Below are 27,404 nucleotides of genomic sequence, written 5' to 3' on the forward strand. Positions count from 1 at the left end.
CATATGTTTTTCAGGTTGAAATAAATACAGCCTCACCCACTTCGTATGCCCACTGAAATACTTTGGTTGTTAGTGATTTGACTTCCTGACTGAAGCTATTGTGGATCTTACCATGTTCTCAGCATCTACACAGAAGGCAGGAATGATAATTGGAGATGAACATTTTCTTTGCCTCCATCACCAAATGTACTGTAGTATTTGCAGTACTCTGCCACTTAACATAATTTCTATTTTATAATAATACTGGTGGTTATTAAAAAACAATTTGAGTCTTCTTACTGTTTCTTTCATCGATTACTGTAGGATCTTCTTTCACCAGCGTTACTGATTGTCTAAGTATTCACAACAGATTTTGTGTGGACTAGGTCTGAATCATGCAGCTTCTTTACAATGACTATCCAATATAGAAAGCATTAAGTATTAAATCAACACTGTGCTCTCCATGATACCTTCTGGCATCCTCATGTGCAGACTCACAGCACTGCATCTTAAAAATATTAACTTGCTATATGTTCTGCTTTTCTGATGGAAATAGCTGTTTCCTTTCCTTAGCTTCAGTTCTACATCTGTAGCATCTAGATGTTACTAAGTTAAAAAAACCAAACCAACAGAAAACTGCATCACTAATGTATGTCATTCTGCAATTGCAAATGTATTGTTTGTGGCTTGCATTCCAGCAAGCCTGTAAACAGAAATAAACCTTGATAAATCAATTGAATAGGCAGGTGAAATGGACCATAATGAGCATTGATTACATGCTTACATTCCATTTATAGTGATATTTGATGTGTCTCTGTCCTATAAAGCTTATTTATGGCCACAGTGCCGAGTCATGTGATTGAAACAAGAATGTTTTCTAGAATGATTTCAGCACAATATGATTACCTTTCAATAGCTTAAACCTATGTTTTTTCTTAACAGCGATGAAGTTGTAACAGAGTTTGGCAACTCTTAAACATTGCAGAAAGTGTGTGTCTATAAATACACATACAGAAACAAACCCACTTGTACAAATTGAAAATACTTGAAAACAAACTTTGCAAATGTTTGGCTGAAACTGCAGCTTAGCAATTACCTACTAAGTTATGTGGAATTTAGAGTGGTTTTTAATTCTATTTTCAAAGTCTCTGTTGGCGTAATGCAACTAATCTTTTTTCAGAAATGTTAATGGAGAATTTATTTCTGTAGTTAGAGTTTCAATGGAAGCTGAGGCCATATTGCATTTTTGAGGGAAAAAACCTCCAAACATTATCATGTTTACTTTTCTTAGTTTGGTAGCTATTAAGAATTTGGAATTAATTTATAATTATGTATTTACATATATTTTAACAATTCGTTTATTTTTCAGATTTTCCAGATTGCGTATGTTATTGTGAAAGCAGCTAACTCACCTCGACCTGGGAATTGGATATTAGAGCGTTCACTGGATGGTGTAGACTACCAACCATGGCAGTATTATGCTATCACAGACAGTGAGTGCCTGACACGCTACAACATTCATCCCCGTCCTGGAACTCCATCCTATATAAAAGATGATGAAGTCATATGCACTTCTTATTATTCCAAAATCCATCCTCTGGAGAATGGAGAGGTAAGATCAGATGTTATTCCATGCACTGTAACCTGGCAGAAAAAAACCCCCTTTTCTTAATTGGCAAATACCTGCCTTGAGTAGACAGAAGGTTTTGGTATGCTTGAAAGGTGGGGAGGTAGTCTATTTGCAATTTTAAAAGCCTCATCTTACATGGTCCTATATAAATACATACAAGGTACACTCTAACAAGCATATTCTACAAAGTAAACCAAGAGGTAAAAGAGTTGTTAGGTAGAAGTAGGCACTAGTACTTTCAGACAACATTAGGTGCTTGAAATATGTTCCTGTGTCACTTGTGAACAAAGGGGAGAATACTGGGAAAACTCATGGACCCAGTGAAGTAATTAAAAGACTTTTCTTTGAGTTGCATTTTCAGTCCCTGTGTATAAGCTAGGATGTTAAATGGTAATGATTTTACTTAGAGTTTAATTTATTGCATTTAAGAGCTTGTAACTGACCCTCTGCCTCTGCATACACCTATTCATTCTTCTCCTGTCAGAGGCCTCTGCTATTTCATCATGAGTCCAGGCACATGAATCATGGACCAGTCATTCGTTTTAACTGAGGGTGTAGAAAAGATGTGGTGGAGGTGAGAATGAGGATCTGTGATTGAAAGAACAAGGCAAATGTAACATCTGTAGCTGAAAATACAGTAATTTCAGCTACTTAAAATGAAGTAAGGGAAAGCCATGTGTACCAAATTCCAACAACCGTGTATTTTTTTCACAGATTTTTTTTCCAACACTTGCTTTGCACACAACTTGGTAATTCAAGGAAATAACATTACTTGAATGTGCACTAGATCTGTAGTATTTATTTATTTACAGATTCTTTGATGTCTAATGATGTTCTGTGAAATTTTAGCCTCAGTATTTATCCTTCTGTTAATTTTTTCTGTTCCACTTTTTTAATGGCATATCTCCCTATAAAGAGGTACAAACTTACTCTCTTTTGTTCCTCTACATGCAAAGCAACATTCACATACAAAATTGTTAATACAATTATTTTTGAGTACTGGATATAGGTACGTATGGTTTGTTTATGTTCACAGGAAATTTCCAATGCCAGCTACAAAAATAGCTTTCAGTGAAAATAGCCTGCTGATACACTTTAAAAAGATGTAAACTTGGATCTAAAGGAGTCTTGTATGAGTTATCAGATACGAAATCAGTTGCACATCTAGGAAAAATCATTGCAAATAGTTTGTGTTCGTAGTTGTATTGTTTGTATTTGTATTGTTTGAATAGGTATTTGTTCTTGTAAAATCTAGCAGGAGCAGATAAAGTGATATTAAAAGAAATAGTGCATACACATATGCTATGTTTTCAGAATGTTTCCAACTGGGTGCTTTTTGAGGGGTGAACAGAACATGAGTTAGCAGTTTATCACTTGCAAAGAAATTTTATACAGTTTCTTTGGGAGAACATGTCTGCACTGAAAAGATAATGCCAAAGTAATTATTCCAATAATTAATTTAATTTACATTGTTCGATTTCTTTGATTATCTAATTCTCTTGCAGACAGATATTGATTCCAGTAGTCTGCTGTCCTCTTGGTTAAACCAGTGCCTCTTTGTGTACTTCATTGGCCGAGTTAACAGCAAAGGGCTTTTATTCAGCATGCCAGTTTATATCTGTGACTGAAACATTGGCTTAAGGCCTGCAGAATTCAGTGGAATTTAATTCCGATCTTAAGTGTGCAATTAATAAATTTTAACTTGGCCTGATGTGCTGTAATTGGTGTTCTGTCCTAAATCTAGTAAATGACCAGCATCTGATAAACAGTTTCTTTAAAAGGGAAGAAGACTTTGAAGGGAGGAATGCATCTGTTCCATTCCACTTGGAAAAGGGGAATTGCTAGATACAGGCATACTTTATGAAAGGCATATGATTTAAGCCACCCTAAGTTAATCTTACCTCACACAGGTAAGAGTTAATCTGAGTTATGGCCCTAATAGAGGGAGAATATATTGAAATTAAAAGCCTAAAGCTTAACTTTTATAGTGACTCAAAGAGTATCATGCCACATGAATTAATCAGCTTACATTTTTAACAATATTCTTTTCATAAGTAAAACACTAGTTTCATATGTCTGAGTAGCTGTAGACTGCATTATGAAATATGTAGCATTAACGTAGAATTAACCCAGGTTAATTCTTTTTCATATTTCATCAAACATGTAACATGAAAAATAATACAATTCATACCAACATCAGATTTACTTGCAATTGTGTTGTAGGTGGTATTTGCCTGGCTCCTGTTTTTTCAGTGGAACTGCACCTGCATATAATTTATTTTTGTTCCAGGGTAGGACTTTTGTTCTATGTATCAGATATTACAGACATTTTGTAAGACTGACAGAGTTATGAAATGTACATTAAGTACCTTTCCTTTGCTTGAAAACCCATGAGCTATTTAGGCACACCATTCTGGTGTACATCGGGAAACCTGATGAAGTGCAGAAGGAGCATAGGTTGGCAAGCCAGTTGCAAAGCCAAATCTACATCTACAGTAGTGCCTTAAGTTAAAACTTGTAATCTTAGAAAAAGCAGAATATGTTCTTTTCATGTACACTTTCAACAACCATTTTAGTCAGTGACTTGATTGATTAGAGTATTTCCAGGAATGTTAATGCTAAGCAAAATATTTTGGGCATTTAATAGTGTCACTGTTTGCACCAGTAATATTCTCTTGGCCAATCACAGAGTTAAAGCCAACAACAACTAGAACAACAACAACAAAAAGACAACAAACAAACAAAAACCCCATGTGATTTATCTTCAGGTCAGTGTAACTATGACAAGTTTAAGTTCGCTCAGTCAAATGTGAATAAACAATCTGTAGACAAGGATTATTTATATAAAATAATTTTATTGAATATTTTCATGAATTAATGGAAAATTGCATAATGACAGCTTCTCAATGAACAAAACTGAGAAATTCTCAAATAAGGAAATTTCTCTAAAAGTGTAGTCTTGCATGCAGAAAGATTGTTAGCATTCCTGTTTCCACACTGTCTAAGATCAGTGATACCTGAAAAAATCATAGGGAGACCAGAGTGTCTCTATATCACACTGGCAAAGGTAGACTTTTAGCATTTATGTTTCTGATACGCCATCAATAAATGTAAATGCTAAAGTTCCCCAAAATAGTATTTCAAAATGAAAAAACAAGTTCCATTGTCTCAGTGTCCCCAAGCCAGAAAAAGAACTGAAAGAGATCAGTTATATTAATGAGTGAGTTACTCACTGACTTTTACTGAATTGATGTTTCTTGCTTTGATGGTAATTTTTTTTGGTACTAACTGAGAAAGAGTTGTTTACATAAGGGTTAATAGCTGGCGGGATGAGGCTGCTATTTTTGGGTAAAGAAGAATGCCCATTTTGTGACATTTTCATCTTTACTTAAACACTGTATCATAATGGTATTTCTTTTCTTCTTTATTTCCTCACACGATCATTAGGTTGAGAACTAAAAATTAGTGGGTTACCATAGTGATTTTTGCTTCATTTCCCTGACACAGGAGCCTCTGATGTTTACATCTAGTTTGTACTTTTTTTATTGAATTCTTTCTTCTTCTGCTAGACTACAATTTGTGTCACAGCTTCTTTACCTTGATGACTAGGTGGATGTGAGCCTCTGGACATTAACTTTCAATGTCATAATTTTTTTTATTTGAGATCTATGAAGATCTTTTTTAGTAAACGCTTGTTTGAACTAGCATGTATAGTATTTATATTTTGATACATGGGAGTCTTCCCTCTTGCTTGCAGTTGTTTCAAAGCTGGACCCTCTGAAGACTTCAGGTGCACCAGTTGATCACTATAACATATTAGGAAAATGTATATCTTTTCACAGAAAATGACACATTTTACCTGACCTGTAGTTTGATAGGAAATAAAAGAGGAGGTTACACTTACAAAAAGCATTCTTCAAACATACATAGATTTAGAGTATTTTGTATAGGGTAGGAAAAAATATTTAGGTCAAAAATAATTGGTTTGTGTCACAGATGGAGTGAGAGTGCACTTCACTCATAAGAGAGAAGTAAAAATATAGTTTATTGATACAGAACAGGGAGTTAAAGTTCAATGCAACAGTGATTCGATGGCAAGGTACACTTGATTATTTAACAAGATTCGATGGCAAGGTACCCTTGATTATTTACTGCATAGAGAACAGGGTCAGACAAAACTGTCAGTGAGACCCCTCCCGTTGAGTCATGAGGTTCAGAAAAGGATCCTCTTCCTTTCTAAACTCCTTCTCAGAGAGGAGTCTAGGTGTGGCTGGATCCAATCCTAGTCCCAGACTTGGTCAACAGGTTATGTCTAAAGGATTATATATGCACAATCAATCCTTTATATCACTTAGCTAAGATTTCAAAGTTTAGCATGCTATTAGTCACTTACCGAGGATCTGTTGTGGCAAGGAATCTCTCAACCTCGAGGACTAACCTTGAGAAGAGTCCCTACTCAAGGAGGGATCCTGGCGTGCAGCCTGCTGCTGTGCAGGAGAGCTCAAAGGGCTCTTGGGCTGCTCACTATTTATGAGGGTAAGATGATTGACTCAGAGTCATATTTGCATACTGACCACAGATTTTAGTTTCTTAGGTGGGCGCATTGCACAGTAACCCTTGGCTATTGTATTGTTATCTGTCTCCCAAATCCACTTTGAGCGGATGCAGCCATCGTGACCGGATGCATCCATTACAACCACCAGTGGTGGTTATCACCTGAGCAGGGTTACAGGAGATAAAGGTTGGGGGCAGGGGAAGCATACCATCACAGTTTGTTGTTTCTTTAATATAAAGTAATTCTCTGTGCAGACAGAGACTGAAAGTCAAATCCAGTGAAGACAGTGAGAGAAAGGTTTAATTAATCTAATACGAAAGCACTTGCTTTTACTAAGAAGTCAAGAAGAAAAAAACCTCATGTTCTGGGAAACATTGAGTTTCTCTACAATGAGGCTTTCTGAAAGTATAAAAACGAAGAGGAAGGGTGTGAATTTAATTCCCACCTTATTAAATCTTAATTGGAATAGCCAATTGACTCCCTGGTCCATATTGGTGTCATCACATAGAGGAGTTCTGACAGAAAGTTCTTTTTCAAAAATTATAAATCATTATTGTTGTGTGGAAGGTATATAAGCTTACAAAGGGAAGAAATCCCTCCCTCTTTGTGGGCAGAATCTGTCTGCAGAAGATGCTGCCTCAAAGGATATTTCTTCCATTGAGTAGAGTTTAGATTACACAGAAGTTACAAATGCTGAGCATTATTTGTCAGTTTGGTAGGCAGATTTAATATGAAAAGGAGAGATTAAGAGAGCAGAAGCTCAAGTGGCTGTAGATGAGGAATACTTCTCCTTCAGAAGTGTTTGTATGTGTAAGTCTGTGGGTGTAGCCAATGGAAAAATCTCTTGGCAGGACACAGAGATAACACTTGTCTCTTTTCAATCCCAGTTGCCCTTCGCCAGAATTATCAGATGCGAAGTGTTCTCCTGAAGTTCTTGCTCAGGGTAGCAGTGCTATCTAGTTTCTACTTCCTGGTTATGTAGTCTGCACTTGCTCTTAACCTTGCTGTAGAGACTAGATGAACAGGACAACAATGTTGAAACCCTTCCTAGATGTTTTTGAGTCCTAGCCAAGACAGATAGGTTAGCGATCTGTCTTATACTGTTTGGCTCTTCCTTCAGGAACACATTCAGCTTACGTTTTATGTAGTCAGGGAGGAAGGGAGTTGAAAATATTAACAATGTCAGTAGTAATGGAGAGTTTGGAGGGGGGGGAGGGCAGTGGGGAAGATGTGTTAAACATTCATTTATCTCAATCCTTAATGAAAGCTTTTACAATTTTTTTTTTTTTGTATCTCATACCGCCCCATCACCAGATAAACTTATGCAATTGTGAGCTTTTTGGCTTTCCATCATATTGTTACTTGTTTTGTTGTATTTCATATTTCATGGAAGAATGAAACTGGGATGTAGATTAGCTGTATCAGGATGCTGTGAACATCACTCCCTGCTAACTGCTGCAATACTAGTTTGGTATCATGAGAAGAAATCCGTAAATGTATCTCTGCCACAAATTGTAACCAACGAAAAAAGCCATATATTTGTAATCATCCTAACGAGGCAATGGAGAGGTGAAATTTCAGGATTCAGTAAATATTTCCTTGTACTGAATAAGAGAAACAATCTCTGATCCTCCTGTGAGATGCTTTTCATACGTTATTTTGAGTTGCTGAGAATGATCTACCTTGACATTTAAAGATCGAAAAATGGTATTAGCCCTATATTTGAAGGAAAGTAATCAGATTCTAGAAATGAGAATGCCACCTAATTGCAGTATGCCAAGTGTACCAAATTTCCAAAGTGGTTGTCTAGATGCTTCAGATCAAACACAGCCTTGGGTGTTGCTTGTTTCTTTTCAGCAAGTGGCACTTGTGAAGCAGTCGATGTGACTATCAGAGAGTTGATATAACTATATTGATAATGACTATCAGACTATTATTAAAGAGGTAATATAGTTGCACATCTGCTACTTACACATTTTTGAGTAGCACAGCCCAAATGCACCTTTTAAATGACTAATCAGTGGTAAAGCACTGGGTCATTTACTTCAACAATGTCAACCTACTTTCAGCATGACATTTACTATGTAGACATAACCAAATTAAAAAAAAACGTTATACCCACAGAGGAATATGCAGGATTTTTGTAATATTGGTTTTTAATAAGTAAAGCAGTGCGTGAAAATGGATTTAAAAATAACTTAGGTATTAGAGCTGTATTTTATATCCAACACTTTTTCAGCTCATGGGATTTCCTCATCCTGATATGTTTTGCACTTTTCATACTGTTGATGAATCCCTATTCCAAATACTTTTCCATCCTTACCTCAGAACCCTTTGGAGTTCTTGCATTCCTAACATCCATTGGCAGTTAGTTCCATATATCTGGTACCTGTTGTATAAAGAATCCCCTCTTGTTTCATTTTACTTGGCTACCACTGGTTTCATTTGATGAACTGCAATTCTTGTACTGGAAGATTTGGTGAGCAGTCAATCTGTAACCACTTTCCTCATGCCATTTATCATTTTATAGATTTCTGTCATATTTTTACTTAAGTCATCTATTTTCCAGGCTGAAGAGTCCTACCCTATTCTGTTGTTATTTTTATACGGAAGATATTAATTCATTTCATCATCTTCTTGACCTTCTCTGAGCTTTTTCCAGTATGTATATGCTAATTTTAAGATGAGGTGACAGTGGTATTCAAGGTGTGGGTGAACCATGGATTTATAGTGGTCTAATTATGTTTTCTACTTGTGATTTCCTAAAAGCTTGCTTCTGACTTGCTATTTTGGATTGCTGCTAAGCATTGTTCCTCATTGAAGTCTAATGTTTTCTCTAGGAAAAAATAATAAGGGTATCACTTAAAAATATTAATACCTTACCCCTAAATTCTGTACCACTTTTGCCTTACTGGCTTCCTTTCCAACTTCAGGTGTTAAAATTCCCACTTAGTTTCCTTTCTCTTGCTGATCTTTTAATATTTTTTCACCGTTTTATGATGTCTACCTACCAGATCGTATGTACTTCCTCTCTAATTTTTTTTGTTTAAAATAATTTTTGCTTCAAATTTACTTCTTCACCTTATATAATTGAGAGGTTCACTTTTCTCACCTTTCCTACAGTTCTTAAAGGACTAAGACGTCAAAGTAGTGAACGAAGTGCAGATATTTGAAGAGATAGACAGATACGAGTATTTTGTGCTGGCTGAACCATTTGAATGGACTGTGTCATACCTCCTCACATGTCTGTATAAATATCATTAGTGTGATTCTACTGCCAGAGTGATGCCAGGTATTAAACTGAACTTCTACATGTCTTCTCTATTTCTTCTGAAAGCATATGGTGCTCATGTAGTATTTGTGCAGGCCTTTATGAGAGTTTGTTAAGACTTCCGTAGCATTAAACCTTAACCTTGTTCTGTCTAAGAATTCAGCCCAGAGAAAGGTCATGTCTTTACAGTGGTAGGGGTAGTACTAACATCATCTTAGCAAATTTCCTGAGGGGGAATTTCAGACATTGATTCCTGAGCAAGAGAAAATACTAGGCAGTAGATTCAATTGGTGTGGCCTCACCTGGAGTACCGTGTGCAGTTCTGGGCCTCACAATTTAAGAAGGTTGTGAAGGTCCTTGAACGCATCCAGAGGAGGCAACGAAGCTGGCAAAAGGGCTGGAAGGCATGTCCTATGAGGAGCGGCTAAGGACTTTGGGCTTGTCTAGTTTGGAGAGGAGGCCGAGGGGCGACCTCGTTGCTCTCTACAGCTTCCTGAGGAGGGAAGTGGAGAGGGAGGTGCTGAGCTCTTCTCCCTGGGATCCGGTGATAGGACGCATGGGAATGGCTCTAAGCTGCGTGAGGGGAGGTTTGGGCTGGACATTAGGAAGCATTTCTTTACCAAGAGGGTTGCCATCACTGGAACAGGCTTCCTAGAGAGGTGGTCGATGCCCCAAGCCTGTCAGTGTTTAAGAAGCATTTGGACAATGCTCTTAATAACATGCTTTAACTTTTGGTCAGCCCTGAATTGGTCAGGCAGTTGGACTAGATGATTGTTGTAGGTCTTTTCCAACTGAAATAGCCTATTCTAGTCAAATTCAACTTCCTGAATTTTTTTTTTTAAACTATATCTACTGTTAAATGAAAAGTACTTGGCAATATTTTCAGAAAGATATTAACACTAATACAGCATGCTTATGAAGGATTTCTGAGATAACTGTCAGTAAACTGCATAGTATTATTTCCATGTTCACAATGGTAAAAATTAGAGACTGAAAGACTTTAGCAGGAGCTGTCTGTGTGAACAACGGAGCCGAAGGTTCTCTGAGTCCTGATCCCTTAACAAGAAAATTCCTCCTGCCTACTGTATGGCCGTAGCCAACACTAAGGCTGAAGCAGAGGACTGACAGGGAGGAGTTATGGTGGGAATTAAGTAACCTGTCTCCTTCCTTTTCCGCAAACGAGTTTTCCTGTCACTGTTATTATAGTGGTGAGAATGATACTGCAATGAAGGTGATGCTTCAGTGCTCCTCCTTCAAACACTTAACCTCTTACTCCTCCTGTGATGGTAGCACTGTAAGTGTGAGGTGAAAAAAATAAAATACTGTTTCTGTGGTAATAAAGGCCAGTCTGTATGAGCACATGCATTAGTCTTTATTTTCTTCAGTCAAGTGGAAGTTCAAAGTGTGTACTAAACATGTAAAGAAGAAACATAAACAGAAACAAGTTCCTTGATAGTAATGTTTTGTTATTTTGTTCACTTGCCATACTACTTGAATGCTAGTACTCTGCCCCTTTTTAAACATGTCTCTGTGCTGCATGTCTCAGCTCACTTTGAACCTCCCCCACCTCCCAGTAGTTTGCTGTTTGCTGAGCTAGCCTCAGACCAATGAGGCCAGGAACGTTGAACTCTGCTACTTCCCAATGTTTTCTTGCTAGTTTTCTCCTCTTCATACCATAGTGCTTGTCCTATTCACTGTAGTCTCATCGGTTCGCGGAGAAGGAAGGGAAGAAAAAGAAACTTACAAATGGACTCTTAAGTCCATTGTCCCCACAGCCAGATTTAATCCTTTTTCACTAGGAGTCTGAGACTGTCAATGCTAAGAGGACGAAGGGTCAGAATTTTTGGAAGTACTCAAAATTGAAACATATTCAGTTGCAGACTGAAAATTTTGTGATGACTTTTTTCCTAATAATAAATGATACAGATGCTACAGTGTTTCTAAAAAAAATTGCGTAAGAGTTTGTGGATTGCAGTCTTGATACTGTCTATAATTCCTATTTTTAGATTGATCCTCTCAGCTCCTAACATGCATTCAACATCTTGTCTTTATTGTGAAATTATTTTCTAGAGTCTGAGCTGTCAGTTCGCCTTGAGTAACAGTGATAGGTTTCTTTTCAATAGCATAAAATGTAGAAAAGGCATCTGTACAGTAAAAAGTAATGCCAGTAATATCTCTCTCCATGGCCTCAGCTACAGTCACCCTAGGCATTTCTCATGAGTATGCTAAATTTCCATATATTTGATGTGCATCTCTGTACATTTCCTTAGAGTATTTGTGGTTATGGCATATGTTGTCTTGTACCAGTATTTTGTTGATATATTGTCATTGCAAAAAACAGATGATACAAAAAGCTAGGTAACAATCTATTCCTAACAGATGAAACTGTTCAGAAATTTAAGCTGGTTCTACTTCCAGCATCACAGTTTAGACAAAGACGTCAGGCAAAGACTAATGAATGCAGTCTGAGCCAGAAATTCCAAAGTAGGGTTCTGTGAACACCTTTTGTCAACTTGACGTCTGAACAGGGAGAATAACAATAATTTTAAATTATTCAGATTTTTTTTCAAAACAGTGAAAGGGAAATTTTTATTTTGATCGATATGAGTTGTTTGAAGTGATGCAAAATGAAAACATTTTATTTGGTCATTTTAATTTTTTTTTTAAATGCAAAGACAATGAAAACAAATTTCACAAAATTGTGAATGGAGGACATGTGACAGTCTTTTGCCTAAAACACAAAAGAAAGCTTCAGCTGGTAGAGATCTTATCAGATGCAGTCCTTGCATCCAAGAACACGGCCTGCTTCCCAGGTTTTTAGCACTGCTTCCCAGGTTCTTAGCATACTTTGAGTCAACCTATCTAGCCAAGTGGCATAGCTTCATTTTGTAAAAAATAATGAATCTGGTTTTCTCTGGACTGAAATCCAAGTGTCCCATCAGCTTATGATCATTCTCATTTCTTGCTTTTCTGTCTTACAGGCATAGTTAGTATTTTGTAGGGATTAATAATGGGGACAGCAAACAGGATCCTTAGATAAATGGTGCCTATTATTAAAGATCTTTCCACTGAAGTCAATAACCTTTGGATCAGGTCTTTCGTGAAGACTGTTTGTCTCATTTAATTCAGTGTTCCACCACTTCAGTGGTTAAACAGTCACTGCTTAACATTCTGGATTACATCATACTTTGTTCTCCGTATTGGTCTTGGTTTATGTTTTGTTTGCTTCCCCTCCCACCCCCACCTTCTGGCTACAGCAGCTTCAGGAAGTCTTATGGTCAAGATGTGGTTTTGGATATCATATCACCTTCTTGTGTGTGATTGGTCTCAGTGAAATGACTGTGATGATAACTTCTACTTGTGAGTCTCCTTTTTTGAGTGTTTTGAAAGCATAACTTAGCCTAAAAAGTTACTTGTGTCTACCAAGAAGGGATAGAATATCAATTTTCTTCAAGAATTTTGGCACATAAGCTTTCAGCTGGTCCAAAATTTCCAGTTAGAACAACCATGAAAGAAACAGTTTACAAAAAGAAATAAAACAGATTTGAAGTTTGGACAAAGATCCAGGTCTCATTCATTTTGTCGCTTTTTGGGTTTTGTCTTTTTTTAATTTGATGTAGTAAAACTAAACTTGAGTAGCTAATCTGAGGGGAAAAAAAAGACATTTAACAAATAGCTGCCAAATAAATGGATACATTTTACATACTCCATGTACACAATACTATATTGCCTCACTAATATAAAATTATTAACATTTCCTGATTTCCTAATAGACATTCATAGATATGTAGAAGGAAGAAACAAAGTAAGCATTTGACATACATGCTCAATAGCACAGGATAATTGTGAAAACATCTAGAATTTAATTTAAGACAACTTTAAATGATTTTATTATGCATGATGAGAATAGTCTTCGCAATAATTTATTCAAATCTTGTACAACTAATCTTGCAAGTGAGTAATTTTATAATTGCATTATATCAATATTCACTGTTAATTTTTGCTGGAGAAAAGAAAAGGAAAACTTACAGTAATATTTTAAGTTGATAGTTCATGCTGAACTTGAGTTTCTGATATTTAATATTATAGAAAAAAAGAATGGATATAAAATGTATAATACACTTATAAATTATGCACCAAAGAGGAAAAAACTGTGGAAAACTACATAGAAGTAGTATAGCAGTCTCCCGTTATTGTAAAAACAAGAGGAAAGATTGTAAAAACAAGTGGGCCAAGTTGGAATGAAAGTTTCTTTTGTGTAGTTAGTCAGTCCACTTTTCTAGAATCTTGTCTTGTCTTCTGTCCCTGAGCAGAAACTCATGTCGTAATTTCTACCATTTCTGGAAAAAAAGAAAAGCTGATTAATCATATGAATCATAAGACTTACAAAGTAATAAAGTTGCAGTATACAAAGTACATACTATACAGAGCAGTCTTCCAGTTTGAAGTTGAAGAGTCAAATTGATTAGATGATTCTTTTTTCTTTAGCATCCATCATATAATTGATCACAATGCTTACTGAAAAGAGATGAGTGTTGCACATCTTTATATAGATCTATGGTAGTTTTTCCAAATCATAAAAGGAAGACTCATGCCTGTAAATGTAGATTATAACTCACCATGCTCTTTTAATGTTGCAAAGGGAAATGGTACACCTAAGTCTTGGTATTTACTTGCAATGACCCAAACCTGTCTTCTTTTTGGGTCTGGTAGCTAATTTTTGGACAGCAGTAGATTTCATTCTGGCAGTGAAACAAGAACACTGGGTACTTGGTAACTTGGTGAGTTTTTTTCTCTTCTGCTTGATTACGGGAACTGAAGATCCCCAGCGGGTGGTTGTTTTGGGGGTGGGGGAACTGATACTTGAAGACCTTGCCCACACAACTGAAATACTTAACAGAAAATTTTGCTTAAATGAAATACTACTTGTAAGCACTTTCCACTAAGAGGTAAAACCACAAACATTTATTTACTTTGGCTATCCATTGCATTTTGTGTAGGGTTATTGTTCTGAGATGAGACAATTATAACACAACTTTCTAAGGGGTTTTTTTGTCTTTTTTTTTTTTTTGAGTAGTTGTTAACAGTCATGGATAGATACTGGGAGAAAGAATAGCTTAATTCTTGTTTTTAATGAGCCTGGTGGCCAAAGGCATAGAGGGGCTTATAGACTTTGGTAAGGATGATAAGCAGCTGAGAGATGCAGAGATGAGAAAGGAAAAAGCAGTAAAGGTTATAAGGTAATTTAAAACCAGGGGCTGGGAGAAATCTAGTGAGTGCCTAGTTCAAGATGAATCATTCTTTAATGTTTAAATAATAAAACTCTGTATTGTCAAAAAATGAATAATTTTTTTAAAGGTAGAATTTGTTAAAATCCAGGTGGGCTACATGGAAGAGTAATTTGGATCAATAAAAATCTCACTGAAGCAGGGACATACAAATAGGTCAGCCTGAGGCCAAATGTAGGTATGCTTTCATCTCCGTGCAAAGGAATTTTATGTAAAAGAAAATCAAAACCTAACAGCATAGTTTACCTGGAGTTTTCAGTTTAAACGGTAAGTGTCACAGAAAATCAATAGAAGGAAAGTTAGTCAATGAGGCACTGTAATACCGGTGGACAGATTCTTTGATTGAGGTCTAGACTCTAGAACATATGAATGAAGAAAGCATAGAGCCAAGTTGGGTAAGTAGACAAATTGTATCAGCAAACAACACTGTGTCTGAGAAAATTGATATTTCATGCCTAAGTAACAGTAGAAAAAGTTAGGACTGCAGTACTACTTAATCAAGGTAGTGAAGGTAACTGAGGAGGCTGTGAAGGCAAAAATGAAGGCAAAAATAAACACCATAGTGAAAAAGTAAACTACGGTTAGCTTCCCATAGTTTGGCTGGCTAACTGTTATGATGGAGTAGAGGCTGATTCTTTAGCACCCTTGGATGTTCTTCCAAGAAGCAGTCTAATTGGAGAACTTAGAATAAGGGGAGCAACTCAAAATGTTGTGAGAAGAGTGCAAGACAGGCTAGATCAAAATACTGGTATTTAAAGACTATTCTGTAAAGTGGCAATAATATTCTCACTATTCAATGTGCTCCTAAGAAAATTTGGAAGGACAGTAAAAAAGCTAAAGAGATCTCTAAAGGTGGAAATATATTTTTATATGTTTTCTTCTTAAGTATGTAGGCGCTTATGCATGCTACTTATAAAAAAGAATAAATCTTAGAGTATCCAAAAAAGTAGCAGGATAAAATACCTGAATATATAATAGGCATTAGAAACTGAAAGACATCATATAAAACCGTCTTGTCCCAGCAAGGAAAGTAGGAATTTTGCAAATTAACATAAAACCACAGTAAGGCAAAAGAAAGAGCAAGAACAAAAATACTGCCCTTCCATACCAAAAAAATAACTGGGCTGAAGGCCTAAAAAAGGATATGAGAAGCTTTTTCAAGGACATCAGAATAATAAAGCTGATAGGCAGTTGAGATATAGTAGGAGTGCCAAGGACAGTAAGTGCATAGCAGGTGAATTCTGTGGCTTGAGCTCCCTGTGGAGGGACATAAAGAAGTAGCCACAGTAGAGCTTTTCTTTGTTTTAGAAGAAGTTGGAGGAACTTCTGAAGGAAGAACAGTTTTCAAAGAACAGTTTAAAAGCCCTGGCAAACTTGCTCCTCAGCTTTTATTGCTGAGCACGATGTCATATGGTGTGGACTATCTCTTTGGTCAGCTGGGGTCAGCTGTCCCAGCTGTGTCCCCTCCTAACCCCTTGTGCCCCCCCAGCCGACTCGCTGGTGGGGTGGGGTGAGAAGCAGAAAAGGCCTTGATGCTCTGCAAGTGCTGCTCAGCAATAGCTGGAACATCCCTGTGTTATCAACACTGTTTTCAGGACAGATCCAAAACATAGCCCCACAGAAGATACTATGAAGAAAATTAACTCTATCCCAGCCAAACCCAGTACACTAGTTTGCTATACCTGTCATATTATTTTATATCCTATATCATAAATGAAATCTGAAAAACCCAGACAGTTGAGAGTTTGACAACACCCTGCCAAGTTTAGTTTTTGTAGCCAAAGTAAGCACTACTATTTTTGTAACGTTACAACAATTAATGATAGGAGCAAAGAACAAAAAGTTGTTTTCATGCACATAATTCTTTAATCTCCTGTGTTTTACAGAAGATTTATGATACCATTCCTGGCCTGGGCTGTTCATTCTGTGCTACTTAGAAACAGATTTTTTTTCCTGACTTTTGTTGTATTAGCCCCTGTAAAAATCTCCAAGTCTGAAAAGATCAGGTTCAGAGTGGGAGAGGGGTAAAAGTTTCTTGTATTCTACAGCTGAGTGTCCTATTTATTCTTTCTTTTTAAAACTTTGTAAATGGTTTTAAAGGCACTGAATGCTTACCATTCAAAGGGATCCCATCTGGTTTTCAAAAGCATTCATCAGTGCGTGTTCCAAATGATATGACACAGTTTTTGCTAGAACTTAGACTCCAACACTGTACGGTAATTGTAATGGGCTTTTCCACATATGGGTCTACAATGCAAAAAAACCTCAAAAGTTTTGTTGACATTTCCCCAGTTCAAAACTCTTCAGAGATGTAGTTCAAAACAAGAATGCTGCAGTAATGTAAAACATATTACTGCAGTTTATTTAATGATAACATTCAGGAGCAGATGTACTTGTTTACTGTTTGAACAGCTTAAATCCTCACATTCTCCCTCTTTTACATCAGCAGTTGTGTTTGGCAGCCCTTTGCAACTGCTTACAGCTGGACAAGTTCCTGTGGATTTTCTTTCTACTGGTCACCATTCTGTTCTGGCAGTAATTTGTCTGTAATTCCACGCTGCACACTCCACAGCGCATCTCATTCAGGAAAAAATCTAGTGGAAACTGCCATGACTTTTTAGGACGATCATATAAAGAATTAAGGGAAATCATAATATCTTGGTAGGAACGGGGGGGTGAGTGTTGGGGGTTTTTTTAATGTTGTTTGCTTTGGCATAGTTAGAAGCCCTTTAATTAAATCTGGGGATCAGAATGCTTTTTATTATAATCTGCAAGAAAGCATAACTTTCCTGTTTTATTTATTAATTTGGAATTACTTGTCCCATTCATGATCATTGTCCAAAAAGAAGCGTACTACTTTCAAAAGTAGTAACGACAAAATATCCTCTTAAGATAATGTGCCATCTCACTTCAGTGCTTTTTTAAAAAAATAGCGTAATTTAGATTTTTATGTTGTGCTTTTTGAGTACTTGTGAAGAATGTGTTTGACAGACCACTATATTTCATCCTTTAAGCAGATAGGCAGTAGTGTTTAGCTCAGTAATGCCACCGTGTTTCACCTTTGCTTGATCAGAACCCAGACTAACATAATTTTCAGAATTGCTTTGCACCTAGAGTTGCCATTGGCATAAGCCATTGAGTTCATGAGGCTTCTTTTCTTATTCTAATCTGCTTGCTTAAGGGCCACTAGGTTAGGCAGCAGCTGTATGACACTGACAAAATGTCAACCGGAACAACAGTGGTCGTACACATTTTCAGACATCAGAGGTCAGACCGCTGTTGTGTATGGTGAAATTTAAAACAGCTATCATTTGACAATTTAAAATCATAAGTCACCTGTGGTATTATGTGTTAGAACCTATAGCACATTGCCAATCTACCTGCCTGTAGATAACTTAAAAATACTGGTTCAGTGTGTTTCATCTTTGAGAATGTTCCTGTAAGAGCCAAGCCTTTAACTTTTTCTCCAGCTATCTTGTTCGTTATTACTAAGCACAAAATACCTTTTTACTATATTAAGAGATGGAGTCTCATTTGCAAGTACACTGTGAAGAGCCAGTAGAACACAAACGATGATTGTTGCGTTAAAGTGCAGTATTCCAGGCCTTGCGTCTTGTCTGAATCCCTTATGGACTGCGGTATGCATAACTGTTGCTGAAACTACAGCACGGTGTAGTGTTTCTACTTAGTTAAGACAGTAAAAAAAGAAAATAAAAACTTGAAATGTCAAATATACTTTCAAGGTAGTAAAATACCTTATTATTCTGTGATTTATTAATAACTATTGCTCTGACAATAAGCAGTCTGTTTAAAAGAATGCAAGATGATGTCTTTGACAAATTGTTTCTTGTCGAGAAATGACAAACATGAAAATTACAGGAACCATAGAAAAGCAGTGGCTAGAATAAGCAATTTAAGTTTCGAGTGAAATTGGACAGAGGAAAATGACAAAAGCAAGTTAATCAGAACTGAAGAGATGAAGCCTTATTTAGCTTAAGCTGTAGGGTATAGTTGTCAATGACACGATACTATTTGCTAAACAGTTCGTTAAGCTGACATTTGCCTGTATTCTTAGGGGGAATGAGTTAGTTGAGATAGAGTTTGACATGCATAGCCCTTGACATTTTAATGCAAGTTTAAGCACTGCATTTCAAGCAGCTCTTGTACTCATTAGCAAGGCACAGACGGGAGTTGTGCTTTCACTTACTAAACCATTAATTTATTAAGATAGTGAGGTATTTATTAGAAATACAGCAAACCTTGCCAAATACACTATTTCTTATATACAATTATCATAAATATGTATTTATGATGAAATATTGGATGCTGAGTTCTGGCATATGCTTCCATCTACTATTCGAGTTTTGAAACCAACTCTAACGATAGATTAGGGCTCGCACTAAGAAAACTCACAGAATTTTTGTCTTTAGGGATTAAATATAAGATGCTGAGAGATTAACTAATCAACAGTAATTTTACCTCTACTGCAAATGAGCTATTTGCAACAGATAATTAAAGCTGGTATTGAGTAGGAGAATTATGAGAGCTACTGAATCACCTGTGGAAAAATTGATGTTCAATATTGTCCACCTTCATATTGATGTGCTTGCATAACTTGAGAATGTAAATTATGGAGTACTTTTCTCATTAAATCATTTTAAAACGGACATATCTGTCTTCTCCATTGCTGATTATCAAGTAGCAAGTCTTTTTGTGCAGGACGGAAGCTTTTCTCTCCTTTATGCTGCCGTCTGAGATTAAATTTTAGTGAGAAATTGACCTTTCTTGACAATATTTTAGGTTCAGATTTCTGCCTTACACAGAGCATCAGGCTTGAAGCCCACAGTCTTGATATGATGTCCAAAATAAACTACTGAGTACTTGAACAAAGTGAGTTCTTTACCACTACTAGCCAAAAAATATTGTAGAGTGATGTTTCTGCTCCATCCTTGTAAGAAATTACAATAAGTAACCTTAACTTTTTATGAAAGAATTAAGTCTTCCAGTTTATCTAACATTCAATATATAGATATGCATCGGTGAAAAGCATACTGGTTAGCGATGCTGTTTTCTTGAAAGTGGACACAAAAACTCCATGCCACATAGCCAAACATCTGGGGTTTTTTGTATTCTACAAACAGCTTGAGATTGACTGCACTCAAATTGCTTGGCAAAGTAACTAACTTCAAATACCAAAGCTCTAAGTAGAAAAATACACCACTTGGATTCATACATGGATATTTTAAATTTGAATGAGAACATTGTGCATACTTAAAATTCTTAAAAACTTTGTTGAAGTGTGTTAAGTAACTTACCAGGTGATAATATACTTTCATGCAAAGCAGCAGCATTTTTGCTGTTGCATTAAGTAAAACAACAGAGGCAGCTAACATGCATGTTTGCACAATAGGTCATGCAGAAACGTGCACAGAAGGAGGGGCAGAAAGAGAGGTTTTGTGCTCAACAGTGGTGCTGAGGCACAGTCTGGGCACAGTCCCCAGCACCGACTGGAGCAACTACCCCAGTACAGTAGAGCCCCCACCTCAGGCTGAGTTCCAGAGGAAGGATGCAGCTTTTCACCTCTGAGGCTGCAAGAACTGTCTGGGACCTTGCTGAGGTTGTGGCAGAAAGAGATGGTGTCCTTGCCTAGAGAATGTTTGCTATGGTTGGGGATTTGTGTCACCAAGTAAAGAACTGCAGGAGGATGTCAGCAGACTGCGCAACATCAGAGGTGACAGGAAAGAGGTTAACGGACTTTTCTCTGGGACTTTGCAGCCTGAAGCCACAACTGTACCAAAATAGAGGCAGGCAGAGTCTGTGCCTGTAGGTTCAGAAATGGAGACTCTCATGATGGTGAAGACTGCAAACTGGTGACTTCCAACACCAGGAGGAAGGCTCCTTCTTTGCCTGCAGATGGGCAGCTACATGATAGTTCAGTGTCTGGAAGCAAACAATGGGCTGGGAGCTCTGTTCAATGAGATGTGTGAGCCAGCTGTGCCTGAATCACCCAGCAGCATCAGGAGGAAACAGCGAGTGACAGCAGTGGTGTACGCCAAGTTGAACATAAGCCAGCAACGTGCCCTTGCAACAGAGAAAGCCAACTGTATCCTGGGCTGCATTAGAGTGTCACCAGCAGGTTGAGGGAGGTGATCCTTCCCCATCTGCTCAGCAGTGATGAGAGCACACCTGGAGAGCTGTGTCCAGTTCTGGGCTCCTCAGTACAAGAGAGTCGTGGACATTTTGGAGCAAGTCCAGGAAATGGCTGGGAAGATGATGAAGGACTTGGAGCACCTATCCCATAAGCAGACGCTGAGAGGCCTTGCATTGCTTAGCCTTGAGAAGAGAAGTCTCAGGGAGATTTTATCAAAGTGTACAAATATGTGGTGGGGTGTGGGGTGATACTTTTCTCTGTTCTGAAGACCCATTACAAGTACAGTTTAAATAAGTCTGTGTTCATCAGTATATGAGACTTGTCTAATGCCAAAAATGGCAGAAAGTTTCTTAGGCTACATCTGTCACTTCTCAGTGGCAGAAACTCAATGAAATGTGTTGTGAAATTCTGGTCATATGGCTGGATGGTTTGATGGTCATCTGGCTGGAGCACATTGCAAGTCCTCTCAGGTGTCTTTGTTAGAGAAGCTAGGATTGGATGCATCCAAGTATTGCCCCAGTATCTGCAGAAGTATCTATACCCAGCAGCTGAGAAGGTTACTTACCCTGCTAATTAATACCTACCCTTAAAGCGTGTTGGAAAGAGGTGACACAATAGGCATGTCAGAAACAAGAAGTTGTTTAGGAATGACTGAGTGGCTTGTGGAAGAGAGGCACTATGGATTTAAGAATAACATAAAATAAAATAAGAAAGCAGAAATAAAATGGTGTATGAGGTCTCTATGAAATAAAATTCAGCACCTAAATTAGGACAGCATAGGTTTAATGTTGTATCAGCAACTGCCCAAACAGAAGTGTGGAAGTGAGTGGGTCTTGCCAAAGGAAGGCTAAGAATGTAATATCAGCCTTCTGTAATCGTTTGGCAGGCTGTGTAGGTGTCAGAATAGAATGTAGTGCAAAACAGTATTTCTTAAACACCTGAATGTTCTTGGTGCAGCTAGTAAAGGAACCCACAATTTAGTCCAAAATAGCGCACATATCCTGGTCAGGAGTATTAACTGTTGAACAATTGTTATGTAAAATACCAGAAAATACTCAAAATGCAACATCCCGGGGAATAAAATCTGCCAAAGTACAATTTAAAAATAGAAAAGATGATCAAAGAGCTAAAAAAATTTCAGACAGTGTAGAGTTCATTTAAAGATATCATTACACACGTGTGCTACATTTAAGAATAGTTTCAAAAATCCTACAACATGTTTAAACCATAAACTAAGGAAAGATAATAGATATTAAAAGTAAACTAGCATCATTTATGAATGGAAGTCATGTCTTTTCCTCCAAATGAGGAAAAGAGGTAGGAAAATAAGCTCCAGCAAATGAAATGTTAAAACGCAATAAAGATGTGAAAAAGATTCTGAGTGATTGAGTATGAAGTTGAAATAAACCTTTTTTCAAACACATCAGATTCAAGGAGTCTGCCAGAGAATTGGTGGGCTGAGAGATGATCAAAGAGCATTCAAGAAAGATAAGGTAATTGCTGAAAAACTAAATTAATGATTTGAGTCAGTTTTTGCTACAGAGACTGTCAGGAGGGTTTCTGCACTGGAAACATTATTTACAGGAGAGGAGTTGGAGAAGCAGTCGCAAACTAGGTTGCTAACTGAAGAGGCACAGAAATAATTGATAAATTGGATAGTGCAAAGGAACTCAAGGCTAAAATAGGTGAATTACAACAGTTATTATTTAACCCCTCACAAATATTCTCAATAACTGGGGAGTGTGGGGTGTCGAATGAAACACCAGTTTCTTAGAAACATTCTTAGGAATCCAAGGAAACTACAGTTCTGGAAGCCTGATACTGCTGCCAAGCTAATTAGTAGTAAAGAAATGTAATGAAAAATAGAGCTCGTAGAAAGATATATTTCTTTGTTCCAATTTAAGAACTAGGAAGTATTAAGTGAATTTAGTAGGAGTCAGGCTTAAAACAAGCAAAAGAAGGATCTTTTTCCCTATGACATGTAAATGAGGTAAGAAAATCCTTGTTACGTGATGGGTATAGATTCTAAAAGGTGACCTGGATTTAAGGTGAGACTGAGTAAGTTCATGGAAATCCTTTGAGGCTTACCAAATGTATAGAAACTACCTATAGCTCAGGAAATCCCTGAGGAAGTATTATGTATGCTTGCCTTCATCTTACTGTTAGCATGCTTTTTTGACTACTATAAGAGGCAGGATACCATGCTAGATAGGTTTTTTGGTTCTGACATGGTCCAGGCATTCCAATTACTGACATGTCCATTGAATATCTTTAGTAGTGTCTATGTTGTTCAACATACTTGTGGGCAACCTGTAAAATCAGGAAACTGTAACAGCAGCATTTGTTGCTAATGAAAAAGTTAAGATAATTTGTTCTATTAGGAGCTTACGATATTAAATGAAAAATACTATATGAAAATTAGTGTTGCTAAAAGCAAAGTAATACATGTAAGAAGAAAAAGAATTATGCATGAATGCTGATGGGCTAGTGTTGGACTAAATTTTCTTCAGAGAACAGAACTTGTAGCATTCTGAACAGTTCTCTGAAAAAAAGTTGATTTAACTTCATACTGAAGTTAGAAATGAAAGGATGTTGACTGCTCACAATTTCCTCAAATGAAAAACTAGAACACTGTCACTGAAATGATTCATGATCCGAGTTCCAGGTTTAAAAGGAAAAAAAACCCAACCCCACCAGAACCAGTTATTTTTGTTGTTTTTTTAGAAGAAACAAATTTCCTCCCACTGGGACAAGTGTCTGTAGTGATGAAAAACATAATGGTGGAAAAAGGGAGTAGACCAATAATAGAGAAAAGGGCAATTGGTAGACATTAAACACTATGACTCAGATTCACTCTGTAGCTCAGGAAACATTTAGACTGTTCAGTCAGAGGAAGTGATGATATTGTATCAGAGGGGTTACTCTCTAAATGCTCTGTTTCTTATATTCCTTCCTAATCGTTTTCTACTGGCCTCTGCTGGAGACAGGACATTGAATTAGGTAGATCTTTGGTGTTACAGAATGGGTTTTCTGTTTTTCCATTTAACTAGGGTATGCATTTTTTCAATAACTGTTAGAAGTTTTGGTTCCAAACTGAATCCAGAAGATAGGTAACTTGGTAACTAAACTAACTTGAATATATACTACTGGGTCCAATCCTGTTTAACATCTTCATTCATGATTTGGATGATGGGGCAGAGTGTACCCTCAGCAAGTTTGCTGATGACACCAAACTGGGAGGAGTGGCTGATAACGCCAGAGGGTCATGCTGCCATCCAGAGGGACCTCTACAGACTGGAGAAATGGGTTGACAGGAACCTCATGAAGTTCAACAAGGAGAAGTGCAAAGTCCTGCACCTGGGAAGGAACAACCCCATGCACCAGCATATGCTGGGAGCCACCCAGCTGGAAAGCAGCTTGGCAGAAAAGGATTCAGGTGTCCTGGTGGACACCAAGTTGAACATGAGCTAGCAATGTGTCCCTGTGGCAAAGGTTAATGGTACCCTGGGCAGCATTAGACAAAGTATTGCCAGCAGGTCAAGGGAGGTGATCCCCTCTATTCAGCACTGGTGAGGCCACACCTGGAGTGCTGGGTCCAGTTCTGGGGTCCTCAGTACAAGAGAGACATGGACATACTGGAGAGAGTCCAGTGAAGGGCCACAAAGATGATGAAGGGACTGGAGCATCTCTCCTATGAGGAAAAGCTGAGAGAGCTGGGTCTGGTCAGCCTGGAGAAGAAAAGGCTCAGGGGGGATCTCATCAATGTGTATAAATACCTGAAGGGAGGGTGCAAAGAGAGCGGAGCCAGGCTCTGCTCATTGGTGCCCAGTGACAGGACAGGAGGCAATGGACACAAACTGAAACACAGGAGGTTCCATCTAAACATCAGGAAACACTTTCTTACTGTGAGGGTAACCAAGCACTGGCACAGGTTGCCCAGGGAGATTGTGGAGTCTCCATCCTTGGAGATATTAGAAAATCATCTGGACATGGTCCTGGGCAACTAGCTCTAGGTGGCCCTGCTTGAGCCAGGGGTGTTGGATCAGATGACCCTGGAGGTCCCTTCCAACCTGAACCATTCTGTGATTCTGTGATATAATCTTTTTTGAACATACAGTTGCTAATGCAGCTACTGGAAAAGGTCATCATACCCTTTTTGCTTGAATAGTTCTGACTATTGAACTGGTTGACAGATACTGTTCAAAATTATTTTACAAAATGAGAATTTGGCTTTCATTGTGATAACATTTAGATGTTTTGTAAGGAAACGCTCATTTTTCCCAAAGATCCCATTTCTTGGAATATAATCCTGGGAAAATTCATTGTTAAGGAAAAATTTTCTAGGGTTGAAATCCACATAGCTTTCATTTAGAATTCAAAATGGTCATTACCTCAATCTTGGAATGGGTAAATAAAAGTTGTCCATAAAACCTGAGCAAAATTTGAGATTGCTCCCTCATGGGGACTTGAATTATCTACATTATAGCAGCCCAGTGGGTGGATGAAAGTATTACTATTTTCCTGGTAGACTCAGCTTTGGTTCTTAGCTCTGCTGTAGAACGCCAGTGTGGCTCATACTACAGTACACGTCCAGCTAGTGCAGGACATCGGTGCCTTAGTTGCCTGTGTGAAAATGGGGCTAGTCTTTACAGGAGTCAGGGCTATATATGAAGTACTCAGAGCTATATATGAAGTACTATGATGATCTTGGTTCTTGGATGACATAATGGTAGACGGATATTGAGGACTGTGTTCACTGGCACAGTTTTCAAATCTGATTCAAATATTTGGAGGGTAGGGGCCATGTTAGTGTCTTGACTGAAAATGTGCTGTCATGCGAACAGTGTCTTACAATTAGGTGCAAGACTGTAGAGGAAGATGAAAAGAGAAAGTGTGCTCTGGAAAAACACAGTGATGTCTCATTGTCTCATTTTAAACTTCTTTAAAAAAAGTTATTTAAAATTCTGACTGTTTATTCCTGATTAATGACAGATGTTCCCAAAGTACTCTTAGTTTCTTCCTTATTCTATTTTCAAGGAGTAGGAACAACTTAGTTGGACACTCTTCAAGTTGATTCTAAATGTTTCTAGGGAGAAATTAATGATTTCATCACAGATGTTGAGAGGAGGAGAAATAATTTAGAGTAATTAATTTTGCCTGTGTAAAATTTTCCCTTCAGATTCATTTTGATAAAACTACCCAGTTTTAATTTCCTAATCTCAGGGTCATTTTGGTGTACATGTTTCAACAGGTGCCACATTTCACACAGGACATAGCTGCATTTCAGTAATTGTAAGAAATTATTTGTTTGTTGTTTTAAAATGAAATTGTGAAACATTTAAACACAAGCATGAAAGACAATATAAATGGAAGTCATCATCTCTACTAGTTTAGCCTTGCCAAATAGATGTGCTGCTGGCAGATAGATCCATGAAACCTTTTAAAAAGGGGGTCTATTCTGAAAAGGATGCCTCTTGTTTTATTTTGTTAATTTACATTTTAATTCTGTAAAACTATCACTCCAAGGTAGTGGTTTTTTTCCCAAACGGTGTCTTAAGGTTACATTTGTTCTTTTTTAAACAATATAAATCAAAAGATGTGACTGCTATTTGTCAGCTGTGTCATTTGGTGTCAAGCTGTGCCTGTGATTCATACTCTGAACTCTCTGTGGGCACTTGCTTGTTCTGATACATGGGCTTTTACCTGCATCTTTCTCCCCCCACCCCCAAGAGCTTAATTTTTTGTCTTTTTGATGAGATAGTCAGACTGCCATGCTGCTTATAGCCACGGTGCTGTTGCTGTTTCAGGGTGAGCTAGAGGATGTTTTCAGCACTACTTTAGATATATTTCTTCTTTATCTCTGGAATATCAAAGTTCAGTCTTTAGTATTCCACTGCTCTAAACCATAAGCCATCAATGTTTGATGCCTGTAAGAAAGAAATCTCTTGGATCCAGTTTAAAGGAAGGGGGTGATGGTGTGAAAAAAACACTCAAAAGAAATGTATTTCCTTGCTCACAGGTAAATATTATGCAAAGAAGTCTTTAGGCATGTGTTCTTACTAAAATCTTGCTTCTTTTGGAAAGATCTATCAATTTCCACTGGACCTATTGCCACCACCTCCAGGCTTCTTTTGAAGTTTGCTCTCCACACATGTTCTTCTCTCTCTTTTCACTGGGGCCTTGAGCAGTTTGCTCTCTCTGGTCATGTGTTTTTGTCCTGCTTATAGCCAAACGTTTCTCATTCAGGAGCTCCTCCTTGCTTTCTCTGGGGTTTTTGTTATAACCTTTTGTTTGTACCCTGTCTTTTTCATAGCATTTTAATTCTGTTCGTTTCCAGCCAACTGTCTCCTTTAATTTAATTATTTGTAGTCAGGAGCAAAATTGAGTCAGAGCTCAAAGTGAGAGTGTTGTTATGATCTCAGGAGGAGGTAGCAATATCACCTATTCCTGAGATAACATGGCAGAAGCCTAGAGGTGCTGATTCATATTCAGGCAAGATATGACTGACGGTTGCTCCTGGCAGAGTGGCT

At 37.6% G+C, this 27,404-nt stretch overlaps 1 protein-coding gene across 1 annotated transcript in view; it reads left to right on the forward strand.

Annotated features, from left to right (window-relative positions):
* Positions 1–27,404, forward strand: part of LAMA2 (laminin subunit alpha 2) — a 386,413-nt gene that overhangs the window by 119,197 nt on the left and 239,812 nt on the right. The window contains exon 4 of the mRNA XM_072855832.1: positions 1,349–1,591. Within this exon, the coding sequence (XP_072711933.1) occupies positions 1,349–1,591 (243 nt within the window). The remainder of the gene's footprint in view (positions 1–1,348; positions 1,592–27,404) is intronic.

This window comes from Ciconia boyciana, chromosome 3 (assembly GCF_034638445.1).
Source record: "Ciconia boyciana chromosome 3, ASM3463844v1, whole genome shotgun sequence".
Classification (NCBI taxonomy): Eukaryota; Metazoa; Chordata; class Aves; order Ciconiiformes; family Ciconiidae; genus Ciconia; species Ciconia boyciana.